Genomic DNA, 24,827 nt, shown 5'->3' with positions numbered 1-24,827 from the left:
GTGGTCACCCCACAAATCTCAAATTCAGGTTTGCCTAACATTCTATGATATTTGTTCCCAAAGGTCCCCTTGTTATATGGTAAATCCTATGTATGTATTTCTCATATATATATATATATATATTGAGGAGTTTGGACTAGATGATCTCTAAGGACTCTTACTACTCCAAATCTATGATCCTTTGATTTTAAATCTTAATCTCTTACCTTTCTCCAAGTTTAAATTCTATGTAGTACAGCTCATCCTCATCTTAGGTAGCTAATTCCCACCTAAATATGTCCTAATTGGGGGCCATTAATTTATTCCACTTTCAGTAAAGCCATTAACTTTTGCATTCTCCAGATTTCAATTCCTAGAATCATCTCTGATCCCTCTCAACTTTATCCTCCCTCATTTACAAGAATGCATCAGTACTGTCCTGCTGAACCTCTTTATATTTACTCAAATATATCATCTGCTCTCTATGCTCACAAATACAACCTACTTCCAAACTTTATTCCTTGCCATGTCTCCACTCTCCCATCCTGATCTATCCTACAAATTGCAGCAAGAATGATCTCCTTTCAAGGCTCATTTGACTGTGAATGTCCCAATCTCAAATCTCTGCTATAGATCCCTACTGCTCCCCTTCCTCCTTCATTAAATCCCTCCCAAACAAGCTAGAAACCAGAAACCCTGATTTGTTAGGGCTTTATGATCTTTGGTGTTCACTCTATCTTTCCCCCTTGTTTTTTCTTTTTTCTCCTTAATTTTATATTTAAACTTTCCCCCTTCTTAAAATCTGTCATGTCTATCTTCTCACAGTAGGCAAACCTATTTGTTCTATCCAGCATATGCTTGAACCTCTTCATCTTCTAGTAAACTCTTATGTCTTAGCATCCCCTCCCAACATTCTTCCTCAAATCTATTCCTCTTCCAATGTTCAATGCAAAATTTTCTTTCATGAAGAACACTCAGATTAGCTTTAAAAAAAAAAAAAGCTAATTTAACTCTAAAAGCTTCCATAAATGCCACACTTTTCATAATTACTTTCAGTTCAAATATTCAGTATTTATGTCATATATAAAGTATATAATGCAATGAGACTAGTGAAACCTACCATAGCTTAAACGTACAAAGAAATGTTGCCCTTCAAGCAGACACTGTGAAAGATGATTTCACTGATGTTGCTCACTGTTCAAAACAGTATGGGAACTTTTACCAGATGCAAAGCCAGGAAGACCTGCATCAAATTCAGCCTGTTACATGAACTATGTCACAGTGGGCACATCACTTAACTTCTCAATGCTCAAGGTAAATTCTCCAAGAATATGAATGACAGAAGGTGACAACTTGCATCGAAAGAGAGAGTTTTCCTCACCAGGAAATTTCCTACATCAGTGAAATCACAGGTCTAGTTTTTATCCTTATACCTTTGGGGAAAGTTTTAAGAGTTAGTTAATATGCTTCACAAGAAAATTATTATTTTATGGACAAACACACTTTAGACCAAAACAGGTATTACTGTGCTTCATCACTCACCTTATTAAGACTTAGTTATGAAAAACTTTTGCCTACTTCCAAAAATCAAATTCATCTTTAAAGAGATACTAGCCACCCTTGAAGATAATCCCAGGCATGGAAAAGACTCAGAACATAATCCTTGGAAAGGTTATGCTATCATTTTACAAAATGGCAGCATTGTCAAAATAAATATATAGGTAACTTAATAATTCGAATATATCAATTCTAGCATGCTGGTTAAAATCTGTAAGTATCTATCTATATTCCGTGGGCAAAAAGATCTACATATTTCTATTCAAAAGTACTAGATTGGAAAACCAGAAATGTTTAACCATTTACTGAGAAGTAAAATCACATCCTTTTTCACTACTGTGCTAAATTGCTGCCACTGGTAGGTTCCATTCCTAATCATATGACCAAGAAGTGAAGCCAGCTTCCAATTCAAATGAACTAAGAAAAAGAGTAAAATAGGTAGACAGACTGTTATCCCCTTTCCTCCCACCCCATAATTTCAATCAATTTTAGAGGTAAGTTGCTGACAGGAAGAGTCTCCTAACAAAAAACCTCAAAATAAACTACAAGGTGTAGTTACATAGGCTTATGTTTTTGAGAGAGTTGTTTATGTTCTTGTTTCTGTCAGTGTTCACATACAAATACACAGGAGTTCATTTATATTTGCATGTGTTTATCTTGGCTACTAAACCCTAAATTCTTTTGTGGCTGAAACTTCTTTCTCAGATGCATAATACACAGATTTTCTTTGAGGAGTCCTCTCTGTCTTGCTTGACCTGGGAAGGTTCTTCCCTCCTTAGGCAGCTCCCTGGGGTTCACTATATTGGTGCCAAATTTAGTGCGGACATCCCATTGGCTTTATCACTACTGCAGCTTAGAATTCCCAACTCAAGAGATACATCCACCTGACCTCAGCCTCTCCTAGTAGCAGGGATTACAGACATTGTGGCAAGTCAGCATTTTTAAATTAAAACAAATATTAATCAAGTTTTCAAATGTACAAAGCACTTTATACCATAAATGACACTGACCTTTTTTTAAGGTAAACTAGCTGTTAGCTTCAAATCTAAACGTCAAAATCACAGGTGACTCCTGAATCTTGTTATGCCTTAAAAACATTCTATTCCTTCTTTATAAAGAAGACTATTAAAATGGTTTTCAATGTATTTTACTTGTTGAGAATGACAAGTTATCCTAAGGTTGATGATAAAAGGTTTTTAAGTCTTGGGAGTACTGGAACAATAAACTCTTCATCAAGTTGCATTACCCACCCTAGAATTGTGGGAAAAGTGCTTTCAAATGAGTTGTTAGTTGTCAAACTCAGTCAGTACTGTAGTTCATCCTTCCCCTATCAACTCACAAAATGATGAAATACTGAAACTGTCAACTTCTTAAACAAACCAAAAAAACCCAACAACCTTGCACTTAAGTTGCTTTATTTAAACATACATATAAAAACTTTCAGTTAAGTTTTATCATAGGTTTGAGTAGTTCAACTGTGTTTTTAAAATGATCAAATCAAAACTGATTGTAAAGAAAGAAAAGTAACTATTTTCACATTAGTAATTTTCATCCAAGTTCATATCCTACCTTCACTCCAACTGCAACATCAGTGACAATGCTGTAAAGGAAAATTTAAAGGCTTTAACATCTTGGTAGTCTTTCATAAATTAACAAAATAATTACCTTTTTAAAACTTCTACATTGAATTTACAATTCATGAGTTTCAAAATTTTATTACATAGGCAAAAATTGGATTAAAAAAAGATTGGGGGAGGCACAATGATGTTCCAGTACGACTATAAATCTGGCTCACTAGATAGAGACCACACTTAAGAAGTAGACACAAGTTTTACTAATGATTTATTCAGGCTAGTGTCCATGATGGGATGCTTTATTGACAGAACAAACTTAGAGCGGTACTCTGTATTATTCTATTAAAAAAGTGTAACTTTCTGATTAAAAAAAAAACCCATTAAATCAACGTGTAGTATGGTTGAAAAAGCACTGAACTAGGACCTAATCCCAGCTCTGCAGCTCCCTACTTTGCTGCCTAACCTCAGGCAAATAAATCACTTCATCTTTCTGGGCCTCAGTTTCTTCATCTGTAAAATAAGATCGGATTGGAGGGCAGCATAAGGTCCAAAAATGAGTACATTAATATCCTCATCATTAGTGTATGAGAAATAACTCCAGAGGCCCAGCCAAAGCAAACTTTTCTTTATGAAACGCTGGCCCAGGAGACGCCTTTACCAGCCGGTCGGACTCCGGGGAGGGTTTACCAGCCAAAAGGGAGAAATGGGCCGCCATGGAGGGCCCCCCTACTAAAAAGCCCACTAAGTGCTTTTCCCACTTCCTCTTCCAACTCAAGTCTGGGGCCTTGCGGGGTCTGAAGAAGATAACGCAGCGGGAGACGCTGGAGCGAGCCTGAGGGGGGACCGGGCTCCCCAGGAAGCCGCACTCGGGGCGGACCCGGCCGGGCCGGAGGGCCTGCGGCCAGTCCTTTGCTTTCTCGGAAAATGTGGCTCCCGGGGGCCCCTCGGCCCGGCCCGGGAGGCCTGGGCGCTCCCACAAAGGCGGTTGCGGGTTTTTTGGCGGTATCGCCCCCCCAGCCCCTGCCCCCCCAGCCCCGGGTGAAAACAAAGGAGTCTGACATCTGCCCTCCCCCTCCTCCGCGCCGCTCTCCCCTCCTCCTCCCGCCCTCCTTCTCTCCGCCCGCCTCCCGCCCCAGCTCCCCAACACGCCGCTCGGGAGCTCGGCGGCAGAGGCAGTGGCGGAGCGGGCCGGGCTCCCTCCCGGCCGCGGGCATCTCCCTCCAGGCGAGCGGCGCGGCGAGGCCTGGCTCCGGGAGGCCGGAGGGCCGCGCCTCCGCCCCCCCCACCCCCACCCCCAGCTCAGGCCTGGCGTGCAGCGCCAGGCCCGGGCCGCTTCCCGCGGCTGCCGGGGGCCCCGCGGGTCGGCCCGGGGCTGCGGGCAGCCTCCCTCCCGCCGCCCTCTGCCCCCGCGGGAGCCCGCCCGGCCCGGAGGGGCTCTTGCCCCAGGGGCGCCGTCAGGGCCGGCTGGGCCCGAGACTAGCCCCCTCCCCGGCCCGACCGCCCCCAGCCCGCCCCGGGAGGAGGAGGAAGGGTGTGTGCTATAGGGCGGGGGGAGGCTAACGGCAGCCCGGTCCGGGGAGGGGCAGCCGCAGGCTCTCCGGCCGGGGCCCCGCCGGAGGGGGGATGGAGGGAACCCCGGGGCGGTTCCGGGCCCCGCGTCCCTCCGTCCCACCCGCCGCCAAGCCCGCGCTGGCCGGGCTACGTACCCGTCCATTGCCGAACTGGACAAAGCTCCGCTGAGAAGGACCGAGCGGTGCAGCCAGCGAGACACACTAGCAGCGAGAAAATGGCGGCCGCGGCCCGACGGAAATTGCCGAAGGTGCCGGAGCGCACGGGCCAGCGAGAGGAGGCGGCGGAAAGAGCCGAGCGGAGCGCGACAGGGCCGGGCAGCTGGGGCGGGTGGGGGTGGGGGTGGGGTGGGGTTGGAGGGGGGGGAAGAGCAGCGGCTCCGCGGCGAGGAGGTGGGGGAGTGGGCGCTGTCGCTGCCGCCGCCGCCGCCGCCGCCGCCTTCGCCACGCGCGCGCTAGGGTCCCGCCTCCAGCCCCTCCGCCCTCTGGGACTGGGCCTCCTGGTACGAAGCTTCTCTGCGTCTGGAATTCCCTTCATAGTTCGGAGCGTACTAGCGAGCTGCAGTGCTGGGCGGGGTGCTGCCCCCGCCGGGCCCACCCCCGCAGGTTTCCCGGAGGAAGGAGCGGGATCCACCTGCAGTCGCTCCCCTCCATCCACCTCCCTGCACTAGTCCAGCCCAAGGAGCAGAAGTTTGGGGAGGCCAGCCTGCCTCCCCGCCGTGATCACAGCCCCCCTGCGGAGAGCGCGTTAAGTTGGGTGTTTGTGTAGCCGGGGGTCAGGCACGAAGCCTTGACGAGGCTTTAGAGCTCTTCCCTTCCAAACTCGTTTTGCAGAGGAGGACACTGAGGCCCAAAGACTAAGTGGCAGACCTAGGAAGAAAATCCAGGTCCTGTAGGGTCCACTGCACCACACTGCCTCCTGTAAAACACTGCATTGCTTCCTTGACTGCTGGAGGAGAGGTCTGCGACCGCTCCTTGGAACCAACCCCAACGCTCCCTGAGGCCGGCCGTTCTCCGATAACTGGTGGCCAGTCAGTCAACCCCTGTGAAGGACCCGCTTGTGCCAGGAAGCAAGCCTGCCCCTGCCTTCTCCCTGGGAAGTCCAGCCCTTGCTCCTAACTGCTCTCTGGTCATAGGTTAAAAAAAATCTTAACTCATCCACAGTAAAGGCCTCTGTCCTGCCCCCCCGAATCTCCTCTGCTCCATCCTAACACCTCCAGTTCCTCCTCCCCTAGGGCACCGCCTCTATGCCCTCACCCACTAGTCATCCTCTGGAACAGATCCAGCTTCACTGTGCTTCCTAAAGTGTGGCACACACAACTGAACACGACACTCCAGAGGTGGGCTGAACCAGCAGATACACACGATCATCCCCTCCCGTCCTCCAGACCCCGCAGCCTGGATCGCACCAGCACCAGCTTGTTTTGGCCGCTGGGTCACCCTGTCCGCTCACTGAGCTTGCTGTCCTCTAAAAAGAAGCATTTACATGCACACTGCACAGTGGAAGGTCACTGCCTTGTCCCCTCAGCGTTGCTACATCCATTCCTACCTGGAACTCGCCAATCAATGGGCCCATTAACGCACTATCCAGATCTACAACGTATTAAGACCATAATTTTTGGAACTTAGTGGCTCATGGGGAGCCATAACGGGCTAACGTGCTTTATAGCATCTTCTTCTTCCCCCTTTCTGAACGCAGAAGTTACCTGGGAAGGAGGGTGGAATACTGCCTGCTCTCCTGACCTCAGTGGAGAATCAGCATACACGTGCAGCACTTACTCCCAGTGTTCAAACATTCAGAACGTTCTAGGCCGAAGGAAACTGACACATGTGCCTGAGTCATTCAGACCAACAAGTCTTTATTAACGACCTGCCCCGGGCCAGGTGTGCGTTAACATTCACAGAGGTCAAAACAAAACCATTCTTTCCCTTGACTAGCTCACATTCTGCTTGGGAAGGGAAAGGCACCCAGATAATTTAATGCCAAGTATTTTCCTCAGTGATGAGACACTAATAACTAGGGGGGGGAGGGAGGAAGGGGGTGTTCGGAAAACCTTCCTTTAGGAGGTGGCACTTGATCTGTTTCTTTAGAAGAGGTAGAAGTTGCAAGATACAAAGGGGAAGAGGAAGAGGATTCCAGCCTAAGGGGATGATGAAGGTCAATCGAGAACCTATAGGTATGCAGTAAATAAACCCTCTAGAGGGAAAAAGACAGCAGTGATCCCCCAGGACTCACCACTTTTAAAACAACTTTTAATTCTTGTATTTCTTCTAGGCATCAACCTTACATTATGAGCTATTAAGAAAACTTACCAAATCACCAAAAGTTTAAAAATTACTGCCGAGCATCAACAGTTAGCAGCCTTTAAGGTTCAACTCAAAAAACCAGCTCTTACTGAAGCCTTCTCTGGTTAACCCAGCCAGAAGTTATTTCTCCAGTACATACACAGGCATTTTAAACAGATAGTAGGTGCTTCACTAATGTTTGTTGCATTGAATTGAACTACTTATCAAATAACATCTATCACACACTTGTCAGTTAATTGTCCTGTTATTTTGTTCTTTTGGGTTTTTAATTTCCCTAACTGGCTGGTGGGTTCTTGGTGGGCAGAGGCCATGCCGCATTAGTGGTTCCCCCATTGCTTCTTAATAAGTATTGATTAACTAATTGATTGAATCTTAATTTTATCCTCTTGCAAGGACTATCCCATTTCCATATACAAAATGCCTGTACTGTCAGCATAGTATCAAGTCAAGTCAACAATGAAGGAAGGAAAGGAGCATTTATTAGGAATGCACTGTGCTAAGCACTTTACAAATATAATCTCATTTGATCCCTGTAACAAGGGGTTTTGGGGGGGGGTGCTTTATTATTCCCATTTTACAGTTGAGGAAACTGAGGCAGACAGAGGTTAAGTAACTTACCCAGGATCACACAGTGCCTGAAGTCACATTTGAACTCAGGTCTTCCTAACTCCAGATCCTCACTGTGCCACCTACTTGCCCAATAAGCATTTATTAAGCAGAACTAAGAAATGTGCTAAATGCTAAGATGACAAAGAAAGGCAAAAGACAATCCCTGGCCTCAAGGAGATCACAGTTTAATGGGGAAAAAACATGCAAACAGCTTTGTACAAAGAAAATATAAGCCATCTCAGAGGGAAGGCACTTAGCATTAAGGGGATCAGAAAAAGCTTCTTGCAAAAACTGAGATTTTAACTGAGATTTTAGGACATGAAGGAAGCCAAGGGATGGAGATGAGGAGGGAGAGAATTCCAAAGCTGAAAGACAGAGAAAATGCCTGGAATCTGGAGATGGCGTGCCATGTTTGAGAAACAATAAGGAGGCCAGTATAAGGGAAGATGTAATGAGACTAGGAAGGGGCTCGTTATGTAAGGTTTAAAAGTCTAAATAAAGGATTTTATATTTGGTTTTGACAGTAATAGAGAGTGAATGGAATTTTTTAAATAGGGAACAATGACATGGTCAGACATGGTGTATAGGGTCTTTTAAAAAGTAGAAAACCAAGTGAAGGGCAGTAAAAAAATAAGAGGAAAGAAATATGAGATAAAATATATGTATATACTAAAGGAAACATCATACAGAACTGATAGCTCTCACAGCTCTGACATTTACTTTTTGAATAACCTGGGAGAAGTTGCTCAAGACTCAGTTTGGTTGTCAATAAAAATGGGGTAAGAGAATTCAAAATTGCTACCTTACAGGGTCATGAAGAATGGTGTGCTGAAAAGAGCATTGGATTTGGAAAGGAGCTGAATTTAATGTCAAAGAACTTGGACTAGATAAAAATAATATTAACATTTTAAGGTTTACGAAAGCTTTATAATGTTGACTCATTCATTGGCCTCTAAAGTCCCTTCCAAATATAAATCTATTATCCTATGACCTTAATAGCTCTTGTATAAATGAGAGGATTGTGTAGTAGACCTCAGGAAGACCTGGGGTCATATCCCCCCCATAGAAGCTGTAAGCGCTGTATGATAATAGACAGGTGGCTTGCCCTCTTCAGCTTCACTTTCTTCAGCTTTAATAGGGTGCAATAATTTCTGTAGTACCTACCTCATGGAATTATTAGAAGGATCAAATCAGATCATGTATATAAAGGATTTTGCACACTTTAAAACACTATATAGAATCAAAACTATTTTTGTTGTAACTATATAGACACATACATGCTAATGATGTTACTAGAATAATTGGAGTGTCAAATGCCCAGCAAATAGTTGAAAAAAGCTTTATGAAGTAGTCACTGAGTTCCCTTCCAACTCAAAAGGTCTGTGATAAGAGTCAGAGCTAAGGAAAATGTTATGATCTCAACATTATCCAGTAATCCATCTGTGACCACGAGGTAGTGTGTGAATGGTTTCCTAACCAAGCAATACAATCATCAGTTGTTGTGAAGGTCAATGTACTATAGCTTTCAGCTTCATGGTTTTTTTTCAGCATACAGGATTTGTTCTTTCCATCTTGAAAAGTAAGCTCTTTGACCTTTTGGAGAGATTTACACATAGGTGGAAAATGATTAAATCTAAATTCCAGTGAGTGTTAAGTTAAAATGAGGCCAAATATTTATACAATAAAAATAGGAAACGGGATCTTGTTGATAACATCCTGCCTTAAGAGTCAGAAGACCTTAGTCTTTTTCATGGCTCGTCCTCTGTTTTCTTGAATGGAGCTAGAGGCAACTTGGAGTAATGTATAGAATGCTGAATGTGGACCCTGGAGAACCTGGGTTCAAATCCTATCTCAGAAGCTTACTAGCTATACCACTGGACAAATCATTTAATCTCTCTGTCCCTCAGTTTCTTTGGACCCTGTGGTGTCTAATACCTTCTAGCTCTAAAATATATAATTTCATGATCCTGTTGCTGGGATCCTAATAGAGTTGCCCCCAACCCCAATATTCTAACTTCGTTATAGGCCCCACTGATCCAGGACCTGTGTTTCTACCTACCCCTCGCCTACCCCTGTAATGTCCTAGCTTCTTCATATACGCACACTAGAACAAGAGGTGCGTGAACTCGTAGTTCTTACAGAAAAAGCAGGCATGGAAACCTGGCCACTGCCCCCAGACCCATTCCACATACTTGAACAGGTGCATTCTTGTACTCAAGCAAAATCACATGTGGCAGCAATCGGGGTGGGATTTGTTTGTTTGGAGTTGTTTTCCAGGCTCACGCTAGATTGTGAGCACCTGAGGGTTCAGTCCCCCTTTGAGCTGTGATGGTTTACAGCTGTACTGAGTTATATGGGTTTCATGCCTGTTGACTCTGAACCAATCAGGAACTGTGTCTTCATTATATATAGTGGGAGATTAGCCTTTTTCTTTGGGGGTTTGCTTATGAGAAGGATCTTGTGATTACCTGGTTGAGATTCTGAGTGGCTCTATGTTCAGAGCACTCCCCCGCAACTGCTCAGATGTAAAGGCTCTCTCAATCCTGGGATGTATGTAATTGGTATGGCAATGTTGCTTTGATTCAGGCAGTAAGAGCCCTGTCTGTTGGTCTTTCTCTCTCTGCTTATATTTTTCTGTATGGTGAATGTAATTAAAGTGATCGTTGACCCCTCAAAAGTTGCCTTTCCTTTTATAAATACAGATTTAAAAACCTCTGTGGTAGGCCCCCATGTGTATGTTGGGGTTCTTACTGATATGTCACATCATTCATGAAGCCCAAGACAGGATCTATCTTGACCAGACAGGACCACAATAGCTAGCCAATTGGAGGGCAACATGACCAGAAATGTTTAACCCTGAACCATAGAAAGGATCCCTCCCCTATCATCTAATCCCTTAACCTCTCCTACCTTTTTAATCATAATTTCTGTTATGTACAATTCCATCCATCTTGCTTTCTCTGAAGTTGCTGGTTCCTCTTGCAGTCAATCTGAGTAAATGCCTATACTTGAATAGAAGTGGTTGGACTCTGAAATCTTTGAGAAAGTTCCACCACAACACATCATGAACCTCAACAGTTTTTGGTGTCCCAGAGTTTAAACCCCAACATTGTGAATTTCTCTACATAGAAGATTGCTCTCATGCAAAGAGGGAATAAGAAGAGCTGTTTAAAATACTAACTGGGTGAATTTTTTTAAGGCTATCATATAGTAAACTTTAGATATTAACAAAATATATGCATCAATCTTTGCCACTTAAGAATGAGCTTTCCGATACCACTTCTAGGTCTATATCCCTAAGAGATCATAAAAATAGGGAAAGAATCCACATGTATAAAAATATTTATAGCAGCTTTTTGTGATGACCAAGAATTGGAAATTGAAGGGATGCCCATCAATTGGGGAATGGCTGAACAAGTTGTGATATATGAATGTAATGGAATACCAGGAGAACATTGTACACGGTAACAACCACATTGTGCAATGATTTAGCTCTTCTCAGCAATGCAGGGATCTAAGACAACTCCAAAAGTCTCATGATGGAAAATGTTATATCCGGAGATAAAACTTTGAAGTCTGAATGCAGATGGAAACATAGTATTTGCTCTCTTTTTTTGTTGTTTTGTTTTGTGTCTTCTTTCTCGTGGTTCCTCCCATTGATTCCAGTTCTTCTTTACAACATGACTAATGTGAAAATATGTTTGATATGAAAGTATTTGTAACGCCTATGTCAGTTTGCATGCTGTATTGGGGGGAGAGGGGAAGGGAATAAGGGGGAGAAAATTTAAAACTCAAAAACTTATGGAAGTGAATGCTGAAAACTAAAATTAAGTATATTTTTTTTAAAAGAACAAGCTTTTAGCAATTGTTTTTAGTCTCTCCATTTATATATATATATATATATGTATGTGCATGTATGTGTATAATGTATATTCATATATACACGTATATAATATGTATATATATATATATATTTACACATGCACATATATTTTTTCCTTTTCAAATATTGCCCCATATGTAATTTAAGCAATAGAAATGTCAATTACTTAGGTTAAAACTATAAAGTGTGAAGGAGGGGAGGCAGAGGGAGGAGGGCACAGAGGAAATCTAGATTGTTTCTATTGCAGTTCTAGGTACTATCAATTAATATTTGTGGAATTTCCAGAGAGCCCAGGGCTTTAGACTAACTTTCAGAAATGGGTCAAATGTAGACTTTGGCCTTCAAAAAACTTACTAAGACAACAGCATTCACAGAGAGAAGTCTAGAACAGGCTTTCTGTATATAGGGGAAAAGTTATTAGTATACTAAAATATATTTTGCTATTTTTCATTTTTAAATGTTATTGTTCATGAATCTATCTCTTAGAAAGGCAACTCATCATAGGAATAGAGAGCCAGGATGATGATTAGGAAAACCTTTGGATTTTTTATTAAGAGATCAGTGTTTAATAAGAAGAGAAGAGTTTGAGTTGTAATGAAGATGAAAGCCAGATTACAAGGGGAGGTTGAGCTGTAAGAGGAGAGGATGTTGAGAACAATGAACATTGATAACTTTTTCACAGAGTTTGGCTATGAAAGGCACTAGAGAGATGATGTTGTATGTGTATGGCACTTTTTTTTACCTCACACAAGTTAAAATCCTTATGACACCTTGGGGATTGGGGAAGAAAACTTCAGGCAAGTTATTAGAGCAATGTGTATAAAGTGGGAGTCTTGTGACACTGGACAAGTTGAATGACTTCTTTGGGCTTATTTCCTCATCTGTAAAATGAAGGAGTTGGGCCAGATAGATAGTCTTGTAGGTCCCTATGTTATAAACCTATGATCCTAGGACACCTTCCTTAAATGTTCTTGGCCACTTAGTGCAGTCTGAAGACAATTAAAATAATGACTCTATTTGTTAGTGATGACCCAGGGTGGAAGCCTTCTGACTTTTTCTGTTAAACAGGATTATTCTATATTGATAAGTGAGGTTAAAAGGAGGAAGAGGAGGGAAAGAAGGGAGAGGAGAAAGTAACTTCTAGTTGCTACTCCTCTGATAAAATTAAACTGCATGTCTTCCAACACTTTTCTCATTTCCCCCTTTTAACACACCGGGGGAAAGTGTTGTTGTTCAGTTGTATCTGACTCTTCATGACCCCATTTAGGGTTTTCTTGGCAAAGATACTGGAGGGGTTTGCCATTTCCTCTTCCAGCTCATTTTACAGATGAGGAAACTGATGCAAACAGGGTAAAGTGATTTGCCCAGGGTCCCACAACTAGAAAGTGTCTAAGGCCAGATTTGAACCCAGGAAGATGAGTCTTCCTGACTCCAGGCCCAGCACTCAATTCACAATGCAATCTAAGGAAAGCTAGAGCAGTAAAAAAGCAAGAAGGAGTAAGAGGCAGATGTGGTCCTTGTAGATCTCTCAACCTTTAATCTGCTGATCAATTTATTCTTCTAGCAACGTTTAGTCATAGGCATAGATTTAGAGCTGGAAATGACCTCAGATCCAACCTCATCCTTGTACAGATGAGGAAGAGGAAGCATGGTGACTAAGTGACTTGCACAGAATCACACAGCTAGTGAGTGCCTGTCTGAGAAGGAAGTTGCACCTGGTTCTTCCTGACTCTAAGAACAGCACTCGATCCAATTCACTACATTAGTGGTTTCAATCAAAAATAGAAATAGGGGCCACTAAATTATATATAAGGATCCCTGGGGGCTTATATTGACTTAAAGAAACACATAAATACATCTATGTTTTGTCGCACATTTATTTTGTTAACTGTATTCTACAATATATTCTATATGTTATATTCTACAATACAATAATATAAATAAATATAATTAATATAATATAGTCTATAATAATTGCACACTCCTTTTGTTTTGTATATTTAATATTTTATTAAATAATTTTTTAAAATATGTGAAATTATATTGGGGTAGCTAGGTGTCACACTGGATAAAGTATTGGGCTTGGAATCAGGAAGATTGCTTTTCTTGGGTTCAAATCCCATCTCAGATACTAGCTGGTGACCCTAGGCAAGTCACTTAACCCTGTTTGCCTCAGTTTCCTTATCTGTAAAATGAGCCAGAGGAGGAAATGGCAAATCAATCACTTCAGTATTTTTGCTAAGAAAACCACACAACAGAACAACAACAAAACTATGTTAAGTAAATTGTACATTAAAAATGTAAAGTTACCTTTCAGTCTGGTTTGACTGCACTTGGGAGGATTGTAAGACATGTACCCCCAGGCCATGAGTTTGTCACTTCTGCATTGACTCTAACTTTTCACTAATTGATTTTGGACTTTAAATTGGGGGTATTAGTTCTGTTTTGTTGCAGAGTATGGGATTGTTTGGGAGTGAGATAACAGAATGGGGAGACTTACGCCGGGTCAAGCATCAGGTCTCTAACATCCATGATTTTCCCCATTTGATTCTCTGTGGGTATCTGGGCTGCACCCAGTCAGAGTATCTCTCATGAAAGAAGGTTGCAGAGGATGTATGTGGGTCCTTTGTTTTCCTCTGGTGAAGCCATATTTGTTGACCCCAAGTTATCCGAACAACTTGTAACTTCAAGCAGGGAGAACAAACTACGTAATTTTGGTAACTGACTGAGAAGAATGTGTTGCAGTATCAAAAGCTGTATCTTTGACAGCCCCTTTTGATGTCATGTGTAGATTCAGAATTTGGGTGGTTGTTAAAGAGGGTGTAGATTCAGAATTTGGGTGGTTGTTAAAGAGGGTGTAGATTCAGAATTTGGGTGGTTGTTAAAGAGTGAAAGAGAATACAAAGCTGAGAAGGAAAGGAAAAACATTTGTTTTTGTTAGGAAGATGCTTAACTGTCTACAATTTCACTGGCTTTTTTAAGAACCTCAGGTCATAGGCACTGGGCTGGCATTGATTAGAGACCAGGTTAGATACGGGTTAGAGACCAGGCTGGGTGTGTTCAGAGAAGGGAGAAGTAGGGAGAGGATTGAGGAGAGGAGAGGAAACAGGAAGAGAGGAGAGGAGAAACATGGACATACAGAGAGATGGAGAAAGAGCGATAAGGAGAGAGAGAACTGCAGTATGATTAGAAAGTTTTGTATGAAAGAGATTCTCTGTGTATAGAGGGCAGTGGTGAAGGACAGATCAAAGGAAAGTTAGTGAGATCAGAGCGAAGATGATTTCAATGAGTATATATGGAGAGTGAGGCAAGGAGTGAGTCATTGAGAAACAGGGCAAAACTGTCATCAAAGACTTTGACTGAGACTGTGTACTCAGGGAATGTGAGGACGTCTTCCCTCCCCCAAAACACGGCAATTGAACCAGCTGTGATGAGATTTAAGGTCAGGTTTGTCATGGATAGCATATCTGAATCATGAATTTCTGAGCTCCTCCTAGTTCTATTTTTGGAAGAGATTGCCCTGGGGAAGGAGGTACGGGTTGACCTAAGGCAGAAAATGTATGACAGTGAAGGACTGTAATAGTAGAAGACTAATTGTTAGAGATGATGACCTTTTTTATTTTTCTCCTATTACATATTCTCCTAAGGTTAGAAGTCTTCTAGGTGATTGAGAACAGGGAGAGGGACTGAATTCATAGTTTCATTTCCCTTCAGTCTCTAAACATGGACTAAGAATGGATGTGGTTCTAATAATTCTGTGATTTCAGGGTTCTTATATATTTTGTCTGACAAGATCCAGGTCCCAAGAACATCCTCAAATCTCTTCATTTTTATCTTAATTATGAATGGTTCTCAGTTTTGTTTTGTTTTTTTATCTATAAAATGAGAGACTAGGTAGCCTCTGAGGTCTCTTTCAGCTCTACATTTATCATCCTATCATTCTATAATCTACTTGAGACAAGAGTTAGAAAGTGTGTGTGTGTGTGTGTGTGTGTGTGTGTGTGTGTGTGTGTGTGTGTGTGTAGTGGGGGGAGAAACTATTAGTTTTACAGGTTTTCATCACAATTCATACAACATTATAAAACATATTTTACATAGTTTGAATTTGGAGTTGGAATACTTACATTCAAATCATGACCCAATCACCTGTGTGACCTTAACCAAATCACAGCCTCAGTGAGCTTCAGTTTCCTGTGAATTGAGTGGATTGGACTAAATGACCTCTAAATTTCTTTCTAATTCTAGATCTCTGATCCAGTGAACAAAGTTAAAACTAAATCTAATTAATTTTTTTTACTCTCTTGAGGGAGTGAGATACTGAATGATTGATATGTGTATTAAAATGTCTTAATTTATTGAGTATTTGTGATGCCTTGGGTGAGTACTCAACTGTCTTAGCCCTTGATCCCTTAGTAGAAAGTTCCATAAATTACTACTGGAAAAAAACAACACGGTACCTTTCTTTAACACGGAAGTCTCTTCATCATAAATGTCTAATGGACTCAATTGAATTACCTAGTGCCCAGCCCACTTTTTCTAAGGTGTTAATCCTTGGATGGCAGACATACAATTCTTTGCCTTTCCAGTTGGGAAGACTCATGAAAACTTGTGCTTTGATGACCTAGCTTATGAGAATATTTTCTTAAGGACTAGTCAGGGTCTTCACTAATTGAGAATGTATCTGTACTAAAAATGTATGACATTTCTGGAACTGAGCTTAAGTAGGCAGAAAAGTTTTACCCTTGTTAATCAAATTATTCCCCCAAACTACAAACTAATAACATAAATAAGTTTGTATGAGGAGTGTTGTTTAAAATAATTAAGACAACAAACTGATTTCAAGCACCTTCAATACCCTCAAGTACTTCAGAAGCATCATTTACATACAAACAATTGATATGCTAATTATGAATAATTCTTATCTATTCATTAAATAAGTCCCCTAAGGACCTATATTAGGCAACTCTATTAGCCTTAGAGTTTGAGTTACTGTAGTTGCTGGAAAGGAGAAGGCAGTAGGCAAAATTGTGAAGTGGGATAACTACCTTTATTGCTCTCCCACTTCTCCACATGGGCTTCTTTCTCCCACTTCTTGGTACCCCTCCCTATATGGGTCCAGATCCTACTGCTGCCTCTTAAATTGCTTAAAACTTGTATCCAATTTTGACCCATTCTCTGCAAGAAGTACCCTCTGCTTCAACCCATTCTTCCTCTCTCCCCACTCTTAAAAAAAACTTTCCTATATCCTGTTTGGAAAAACAATCTGATCTAAGGATATACATTATAGATGTCTTCATTATGATTCAACATCCTAAGAATTATTCTATGTTGATGTTTTCAGAAGAAGAAAAACCTCAAACAGTAAACACTGGCTGACCTCTGCAATGTAACAAATAGTAATATTTTATCTTTCAGCATTTTGCTTTCAAAGTGAAATTGTTATAGTCACTGGTTGTGATGAGAAAATACAAAACTACCCAATGATGACTCATGGTTGTTCATCACAGCTGATCTTCTGGAAAAGAAAAACAGACAATGATTTTAATTCCCATAAAAGTTAGGTTAAAAAATTCTGCAATAGTAGAGTAGTATTCCAAGCAATAATGGGGCATTGTTGACTCCTTCAAGACCCACTCACAGAATTTGCCATATGACCAGAACTTAACAGAATTATAGAATCTCAGACTTACTTGTTAGGGCCTTCAGAGCTCATCTACTTCAACCATTAACTGATGAAGAATCCTTTCTACAACATCCCTGACATGAGACCATGAGAAGCTACTACTCCCTAGTATTCAAAAATGTTTTGTTTTCTTTCTTATGCAAGGATCTTCCAAAAATTCCTGAGATTCACTTAGCAATCATATCCAACAGTTTAGCAGGAAGACATGGGCTCACCAAAATAGTTTGCAATCATCATATAGTAAACTGTCTAGTGTAATGTCTAGATTAAAAAGAGATTCCCTAAAGATGATGAGTTCCTCTACATATTCTTATTTCTGGATGTCATTGTTCTGATCTCATTTAGGCCCAGAGTAATGCAAATCTATAATAATCACTGGAGAGAGTTTGGTCTATCTGTCCCCACAGGAAAAATCAACTGAATCTGTATTTATTTATTTTTATTTTTTCCTCATGAACTATAAAATATCAGTGATCAATAAATATCAATATTTCCATACACAAAGAAGGCCTGAAAATGGAGATTGTCCATGAAATTGCAAATCCACCATGTAGATGGAATTGAACATAGTGTAGTACAAGCATTGTTCTGTTTGTGACCCTCTCTGAATCTTTGGTCTTCCTCTGTATCAAAAAAAATTTCTTAATTACTTACTATCTGCCTGGCACTATGTTAGGCATTGTAGATACAAATCAATGATCAATAAAAATCTAATAAATGCCTACTATGTTTCAGGCATTGTGCTAAACTCTGGGAATACAAGAGACAAACAACAATCCCCGCCCTAAAAGAACTCATAATCTAATGGGGGAAAAACAAATAAGCTAGAAAAAGAATAAATACAAAAATTATTAACAGAGGGAAGGCATTAGAATTAAGAGAGGTTTGGAAAAACCTCCTTTAGAGATGAAATTTTAGTCAAGACTTAAAATAAGCCAGGGAAGTCAGTAGCTGGAGATGAGGAAAGAAAGCATTCCAATTCAGGGGTCAGTCAAAGAAATTGCCCAGGGAGATGGAATGTCGTTTGTGGAAGGAGATCAGTGTCTTTAGCTCTTAAAGTATATAATTAGGAGTAAGTAGTAAGAAGACCGAAAAAGGTTAGAAGGAAGACAGGTGATGAAGGATTTTGAATGCCAAACAGGATTTTGTAGGGAGCTGCTGGAGTTTATTGAGTAGGGGCTGTGGCACAGTTAGACCTGCACTTAAATGAGAAGACCTCTCTGATCAAGGATGCACTAGAGTGCAGCATGGCCCCTGAGGAAAAGGCTGCTAGGGACCAGGCTAGGCATTTTCTCTCTGTCCCAAAGCCACCACTTCCACATGTACCAGAACAAGGCAACTTCCTCCTCCTGTTACCAGTCCAGTCTCCCAACTGGAATGTGGAGAACCTCCAAGACAAAGACCATCCCTTTCTTCCATTGCAGATCTCTCATCTCCTGCTGAGCCTGTCCTTTGAAGGGTATAGGAATGGTACTCTCAGTTTAATGATGAACATTCTCGTACTTGGTCATGCCTTCACATGCCAGTGACTCTGAACTTCTATAGATTAGCATCCAAAACCAATTTTACAACCCCACTACCTGATCGTTCATTTCCATCCCCCTCAGCCTTCCTAATCCACAGTTTCATCTGACTCAACCCAATCGTTCCACTGTGTCTTGTAGAATGCCTCTTTGATAGGCAATAAACTTCCTTTCATCTTAAACCTATTCCTCTCTCACTCATTCCATCTATTATCTTTGATTGAAACAGTACTTTTCCCTGATGTCACAGTCTCCCTGGTCACCCTTTCTACTACAGACTGCAACTTCATTCATTCTCCTCATCTTACTGGTCAAGGAGGGAAAGTTGTAATTCTCTTTGCTCTCCCTAGTGTTACTTCCAGGCTCTCCTTCATTCATCACTCAGTAAGCTATCTTCCTTTGAGGTTCATGCTATTCATATTTACCATTCAATGAAAATTCCAGTACTAGATGGCAGAACGGAATAAGCAGCTGAGGTCTTCTAAGATTTCCCTACAAACAACTTTAAAATAATTCCTTAAATTGAATTCTGGAGTGGCAGAACCAACAAAAGGTTTGAGTGAGATCTTTTTTCAGACTGAGACAACTTAGAAAGTCAGAAGGAGAGGTCTATGACACTGAGGTGGACATTGGCTCCAGAGCCCACATGGCAGTAACACCATCTATGGGGCTTGGAGGTAGCAACAGAAGAGCAGCACCTTTGGGAGTTCTCGAGTCAGAGATGGAAGGGGGTCAAACAAATGATCAGAGATTATAGGATACCCTGTACGATCACTGGGAACAGGACAAGGTGCTGTTTGGCAACTGCATTACCTATACCCACTTCTAGGTCACAATTCCATATTAGAGTGCTTGCTGTCACAAAGGAACAGGAGCCCTGAGGAGCAGCATTGCTTGCAGCTGCAAGAGATCAGGGGCTCTTCCGAGGTAAGGACTGGGGTGCAGAGCAGGAGTGAACACCCCTCTCCCCACCTTAGATACCTTAGAAGCACCCAAAATTTCCAAACCCCTTTAACTAGCTCTGAAAAAAGCAGTGAAAAAAAGCCTGAGCCTTGGGACAATGCTCCACTTCATCCCCACTCTGGGAACAGAGCTGAACTTTGACATAAAGTTCAAAGTTAAGAAAAAGGCTAGGAAAATGAGTAAACAACAAAAAAAGAACCTGGCCCTAAAGAAGCCACTATGGTGACAGAGAAGATCAAGAAACAAACTCAGAAGAAGACAACGTCAAAATAGATAAAAACAAAGCCTCAAAGCAAAATAATAATTGGACACAAGCCCCAAAAGAATTCCTGGAAGAGATACAAAATAAATTTCAGAATCAAATAAGAGTGGTAGAGGAAAAATAGAGAAAAAAGTGAGAACAATGAAAGAAAATTATGAAAGACAAAATAAGGTAAAAGCTTAGTAAAAGAGGCAAAAAAAAAATACAAAGAAAGTAACACCTTAACAAAACAGGATTGGGAGAAAAGTAATGAAAATTCACTGATGAAAATTACTTCTCAAAAGGCAGAATTGGCCATATGAAAAAACTCACTGAAAAAAATAATTCCTTAAATATTAGAATTGGGCAAGTAGAAGCTAATGACTCCATGAAATATCAAGAAAAGTCAAAAATATGTTAAAAAATAGAAGAAGATGTGAAATATCTCACTGGAAAGACACCTGTCCTGGAAAATAGATTGAGGAGAGATAATTTAAGAATTATTGGGCTTCCTGAAGTCCATGATCAAAGAGTCTAGACATTATATTACAAAAAATTCTGAAGGAAACATCCCCCAATATCTGAGAACCCATGGATAAAATAGAAATTGAAAGGACTGTCAATTACCACCGAAAGAGAATGCAAAATGAAAACTCTCAGGAATAGTAGAGTCAAATTCCAAACCTACTGGGTCAAAGAGAAAATACTTCCAGCAACCAGAAGAAATGATTCAATTACCCTAGAGTTGCAGACAGTGAGGATCACAGAAGATTTAGCAGTTACCACATAACAGAATTGGAGAGTATAGGGATTACAGCCAAGAATCATCTACCCAGGAAAACTGAGTAAATAATCCTTTAAAGGAAAAAATTAATATTTAATGAAATAGAGCATTTTCAGGCATTCTTGATTTTTAAAAAAAGGACCAGAGCTGCATAGAAAATTTGACTTTCCAAAACAAAACTCTAGAGAGACATAAAAGGGTAAATATGAAAGAGAAATCATAGGAGTCTCAATAAAGTTAAATGGTTTACATTCCTATGTGGGAAGATAATACATGTAACTCCTAAGAATCTTATCATTATTAGGACAGTTAAGAATTCTACAAAGAAAGAAGGTGCAAGAATGAGTTAATTATGTTGGGATGATGAGAAAGGAGTATGCCAAAGAAGAAGAAGGGAGAGGAATAATGGAGAAAATTACTGCACATAAAAGAAGCATGTAAAAAAGAACTTTTGTAATGGATGGGGGAAATAAGGGGTGGAGCAGGCTTTGCTTGAACCTCACTCTCATTGGAATTGGTTTAAAGAGAGAAGAATACACACACACACTCGATTGTGTACAGAAATCTATTTTATCCTACAGGGAAGGACAAGGGGAAGGAGAAAAGAAAAAGGTGGGGAGGGGGGAATAACAGAAAGGACAGATAAAGTAAGGCAGTGGTCAGAAGCAAAAAAGCCTTTTGAGGAAGAATAGGGTAGAAAGAGAGAGACAGAGACAGAGAGAGAGACCGAGAGAGAGAAAGGGTAAACAGAAGAAATTAGTCTGGAAGGAAATACACAATTAATAATCATAACTGTGAATATGAATAGAATTAGTTCATCCATAAAACGGAAGCAGATTGCAGAATGGATTACAAACCAAAAATATGTTTACAAGAAGCACACTTATAGCAGAGAGACACACTGAGAGTTCAAATAAAGGGCTGGAGCAGAATCTATTATGCTTCAGCCAAAGTAAAAAAGGCAGGAGTGGCAATCATGATCTCAGACAAAGCAAAAGTAAAAATAAACCTAATTAAGAGATAAGCTGGAATACTACATCTTACTAAAAGACATAATAGACAATGAAGTTATATCAATATAAGACCAAACAACATAGCATCTAAATTCTCAAAGGAAAAATTAAAGGAGTTACAGAGGGAAACATCCTTCATCCCTGTTTCACATGATGAAGTAACCTTACTCCTTAACAAGGCTAACCCCTCTAACCTGGCTAAGAAACCCTATTCTATCCTGTCTCCTTTAGCAGATTACCCTCTCTGTCATCCCTACACTTTCACTTGTTTTCAGTTTCTCCTTCTCTACTGGCTCATTTCTACTGCCTACAAACACACCTATGTATCCCTTATCTTATAAAAACCCTCATTTAATCCTTTCATCCTTGCTATCATCTTATTTCTCTTGTGCTCTTTGTAACTAAACTCCTCAAAAAGGTCATTTATACTAGGTGCCTCTGCTTTCTCTCCTCTAACTCTTTTCTTAACCCCTTACATTCTGGCTTCTGATCTTATCACTTGTATGGCCGAGGAAGTATTCACAGCAGAGAGGGTGACTATGAATATGTAGTTCTGAATTGCAAAGTATCACAGACTCCCTATATAGAAGGCAGAAGAAAAACATCTTTTCAGATACCAGAAAGCCAGATCTCAACACCATAAAACCAAATCTGTTATAGTAACCAAGAAGTCAATACAGATTATCTCTGCAGGGGACAATGCCATTCCTAAGTTTTCTCCCCCTTCCCCCAGTCTTCCCACAAACAAACACTCACAAGACTAGCTGTACCTGTCTGTTTCCTCTCTCCTCCACCCTGACTGCTCTCACCAACTTCCTCTTAGTTCTGCTCCACCCTGCATGTTGTCTTCCCTATTAGAGATTGTAAGCTGCTTGAAGTCAGGGACTGTCTTTTCCCTCTTTTTGTCTTAGCAGAATGCCTGGTACATCATAGGTATTTAATAAATGTTTATTAATTGATTTAGGAAAATCACTTTAATGACTAATCGGAGAATGGATGTGGGCAGAAAGAGACTTGAGACAGAAAGACTCTCCAGCAGGCTATTACAATAATCAAAATGTGAGATGATGAGGGCCTAGGTCAGGGGGTGAAAATGTAAGAGGAGAAAAGAGGGTTTAAGCGATGCTATAAAGGTGAAATTGATTAGACTGGATATGAAGGAAAAGAGATGGAGGAGAGGAAAGAAAATGAAGGTCATGGTGAATGGCCTTAATTTTTTTTTCCTGTAAAATATGAGACAAGGTTCTTGGGGAAAGAGAGTTATGGGAGATTTTGAAAACAGTCTGGAAGAACCATTGTGGAGAGTGGGGTCATGAATTGAGAAGGAAGGTATAATAGGATTGCCTAGCAACACTGAAGTCCTGGTTGAGATTGTATAACTTACATTTTCAGTGGATCCAATTGGAACGGTTGTACAATTTTCTTCACCTTTGTCCAGCTGCATGTAGGTAGTAGTGAAAGTGTGAATATTGGAAGCAATCCAAGGCTAAGGCTTGGCTAGGCTTAACTGGTGAAATGATAAGGAAGTGAGGGATTCAGATGGTAGAGATGGGATTTGATTCAAGTACTCAGACTTTGAATCCAGTATTATTTCAGCTGTGAAGAGGGGGTATGCATGTGAATAAGATACCATATCTTCTGCATTGGGGGATTGGCCACTAAGTCCAACCCATGATCATATACAAATTGCCACTGATTGAATTCTCCAAGTGGATGAGGCTAGTGAGCTTGCTTTTGGGAGAGTTGTGAAAATGTGTAATAGAAATGCACTAGAGAGATTTGGAGTATACATAGATGTCTTTTTTTCCTTCTCATTTGAGACTGGATATCCCTATCTCATTTAGTCTGGAACTATAATGGCCACTCATGGCCACTACCACTTTTAATTGCCACATAGTCTTTGTCCTGTTCTATTTTCAATCTGGGCCAATTCATTCCTCCTTAGTCAGTATGATGGCTCCTTTCTGGGGGCTCACCATATTAGTGTGAGACATTGTGTGGACACCTTTTCTGCTTTAGCACTTCTGTAGCTCAGAACTTCTGTAGCTTAAGAGAGCTACCAGTTGCAGTCATCCCCTATAAAAGGAATTATAAGAATGAGACACCATACCTGGGTTAACAGATGTTTTATAATTGGTTCCACTTTGCTGAACACGTTGAAGTCTCTTTGTTTAACTATGTCTGTGTAACCATAATTTGGTAGGGAAGGGGGAAGCAGGGGAAGGAGGGAAAAGCATTCAAATGTTACTAGCCTTATCCCATTCTCTTTGGTTTGACTTATTCCAGTCTGGCAAGAGGAGAGAGACAATGCCATAATGGGAGAGGCCTTGGATTCTTCCCATCTGAGGCAGTCATGAGAACTTAGTTCTTTTCCTCACACGGATTTTTTTCTTTAATTTTTAGATAAAGAATATTGGAAGCTATAGGCATTTAAGTTTAGATTGGTCCAGGAGACATGTCTGTGCCATGACTGTGGACACCTGGTCCAGCATTGAGACCAGTAGGAGTAACTTAGGGACTAATGGTAGTGGAGATGAAGGCTTACCCAGGAATAATGCTGTGTTCAGACATGACTAAAGTGGGATAAAGGCTATCTAAAACTGGCTATAATAATTTCATCAAGAAATTAGACCAATGTAAATTAATTGTTAAAACAAGGAGATTGAAGGGGAGGAGCCAGGGTGGCAGAGAGAAGCCAGAAAGTTGCCTGAATTCTCCCAAGTTTCCCTTAGAAACAACTGAACTAGAAAACAGATCCAGGAGAGATAATTTAAGAATTATTGGACTACCTGAAAGTCATGATAAAAAAAAAAAAGATCCTGGACAGTGTCTTTCAAGAAATTATCAAGGAAAACTTCCCTGAGGTCCTAGAACCAGAGGGTAAAATTGAAAGAATTCATGATAACATCCTGAAACAGATCCCCAAATGAAATGTTGAAGGAATATTATAGCCAAATTCCAAAACTATCAGATCAAGGAGAAAATACTGCAAGCAGCCAAAAAAGACCCAATTTTAGTATCGTAGAACCACTGTCAGGATTATGCTTCTACATTAAAGGACCAGAGGGCTTGAAATATGATATTCCAGAAGGCAAAGGAGCTTGAATTACAACAAAGAATAAACTACCTAGCAAAATTGAGCA

At 40.9% G+C, this 24,827-nt stretch overlaps 1 protein-coding gene across 7 annotated transcripts in view; it reads right to left on the bottom strand.

Moving 5' to 3' along the window:
• The window catches only part of PTBP2 (polypyrimidine tract binding protein 2), a 133,476-nt gene extending 128,372 nt beyond the window's left edge, over positions 1-5,104 (bottom strand). For 5 of the 7 annotated variants that reach the window (XM_072644075.1, XM_072644076.1, XM_072644077.1 and 2 more), the window contains exons 1-2: positions 4,817-5,103; positions 3,106-3,136 (exon numbers count right to left, since the gene is read on the bottom strand). In XM_072644075.1, coding sequence (XP_072500176.1) covers positions 3,106-3,136; positions 4,817-4,824 — 39 coding nt within the window. In that variant the 5' untranslated portion in view covers positions 4,825-5,103. Of the gene's footprint in view, positions 1-3,105; positions 3,137-4,816 lie in introns of all 7 variants that reach the window. The other 2 variants (XM_072644081.1, XM_072644078.1) reach the window with 2 other exon arrangements.
• Positions 5,105-24,827: the final 19,723 nt, after the last annotated feature.

The sequence above is a fragment of the Notamacropus eugenii genome, chromosome 2, assembly GCF_028372415.1.
Source record: "Notamacropus eugenii isolate mMacEug1 chromosome 2, mMacEug1.pri_v2, whole genome shotgun sequence".
Lineage (NCBI taxonomy): Eukaryota > Metazoa > Chordata > Mammalia > Diprotodontia > Macropodidae > Notamacropus > Notamacropus eugenii.
This window is presented reverse-complemented; position numbering and strand designations above follow the sequence as displayed.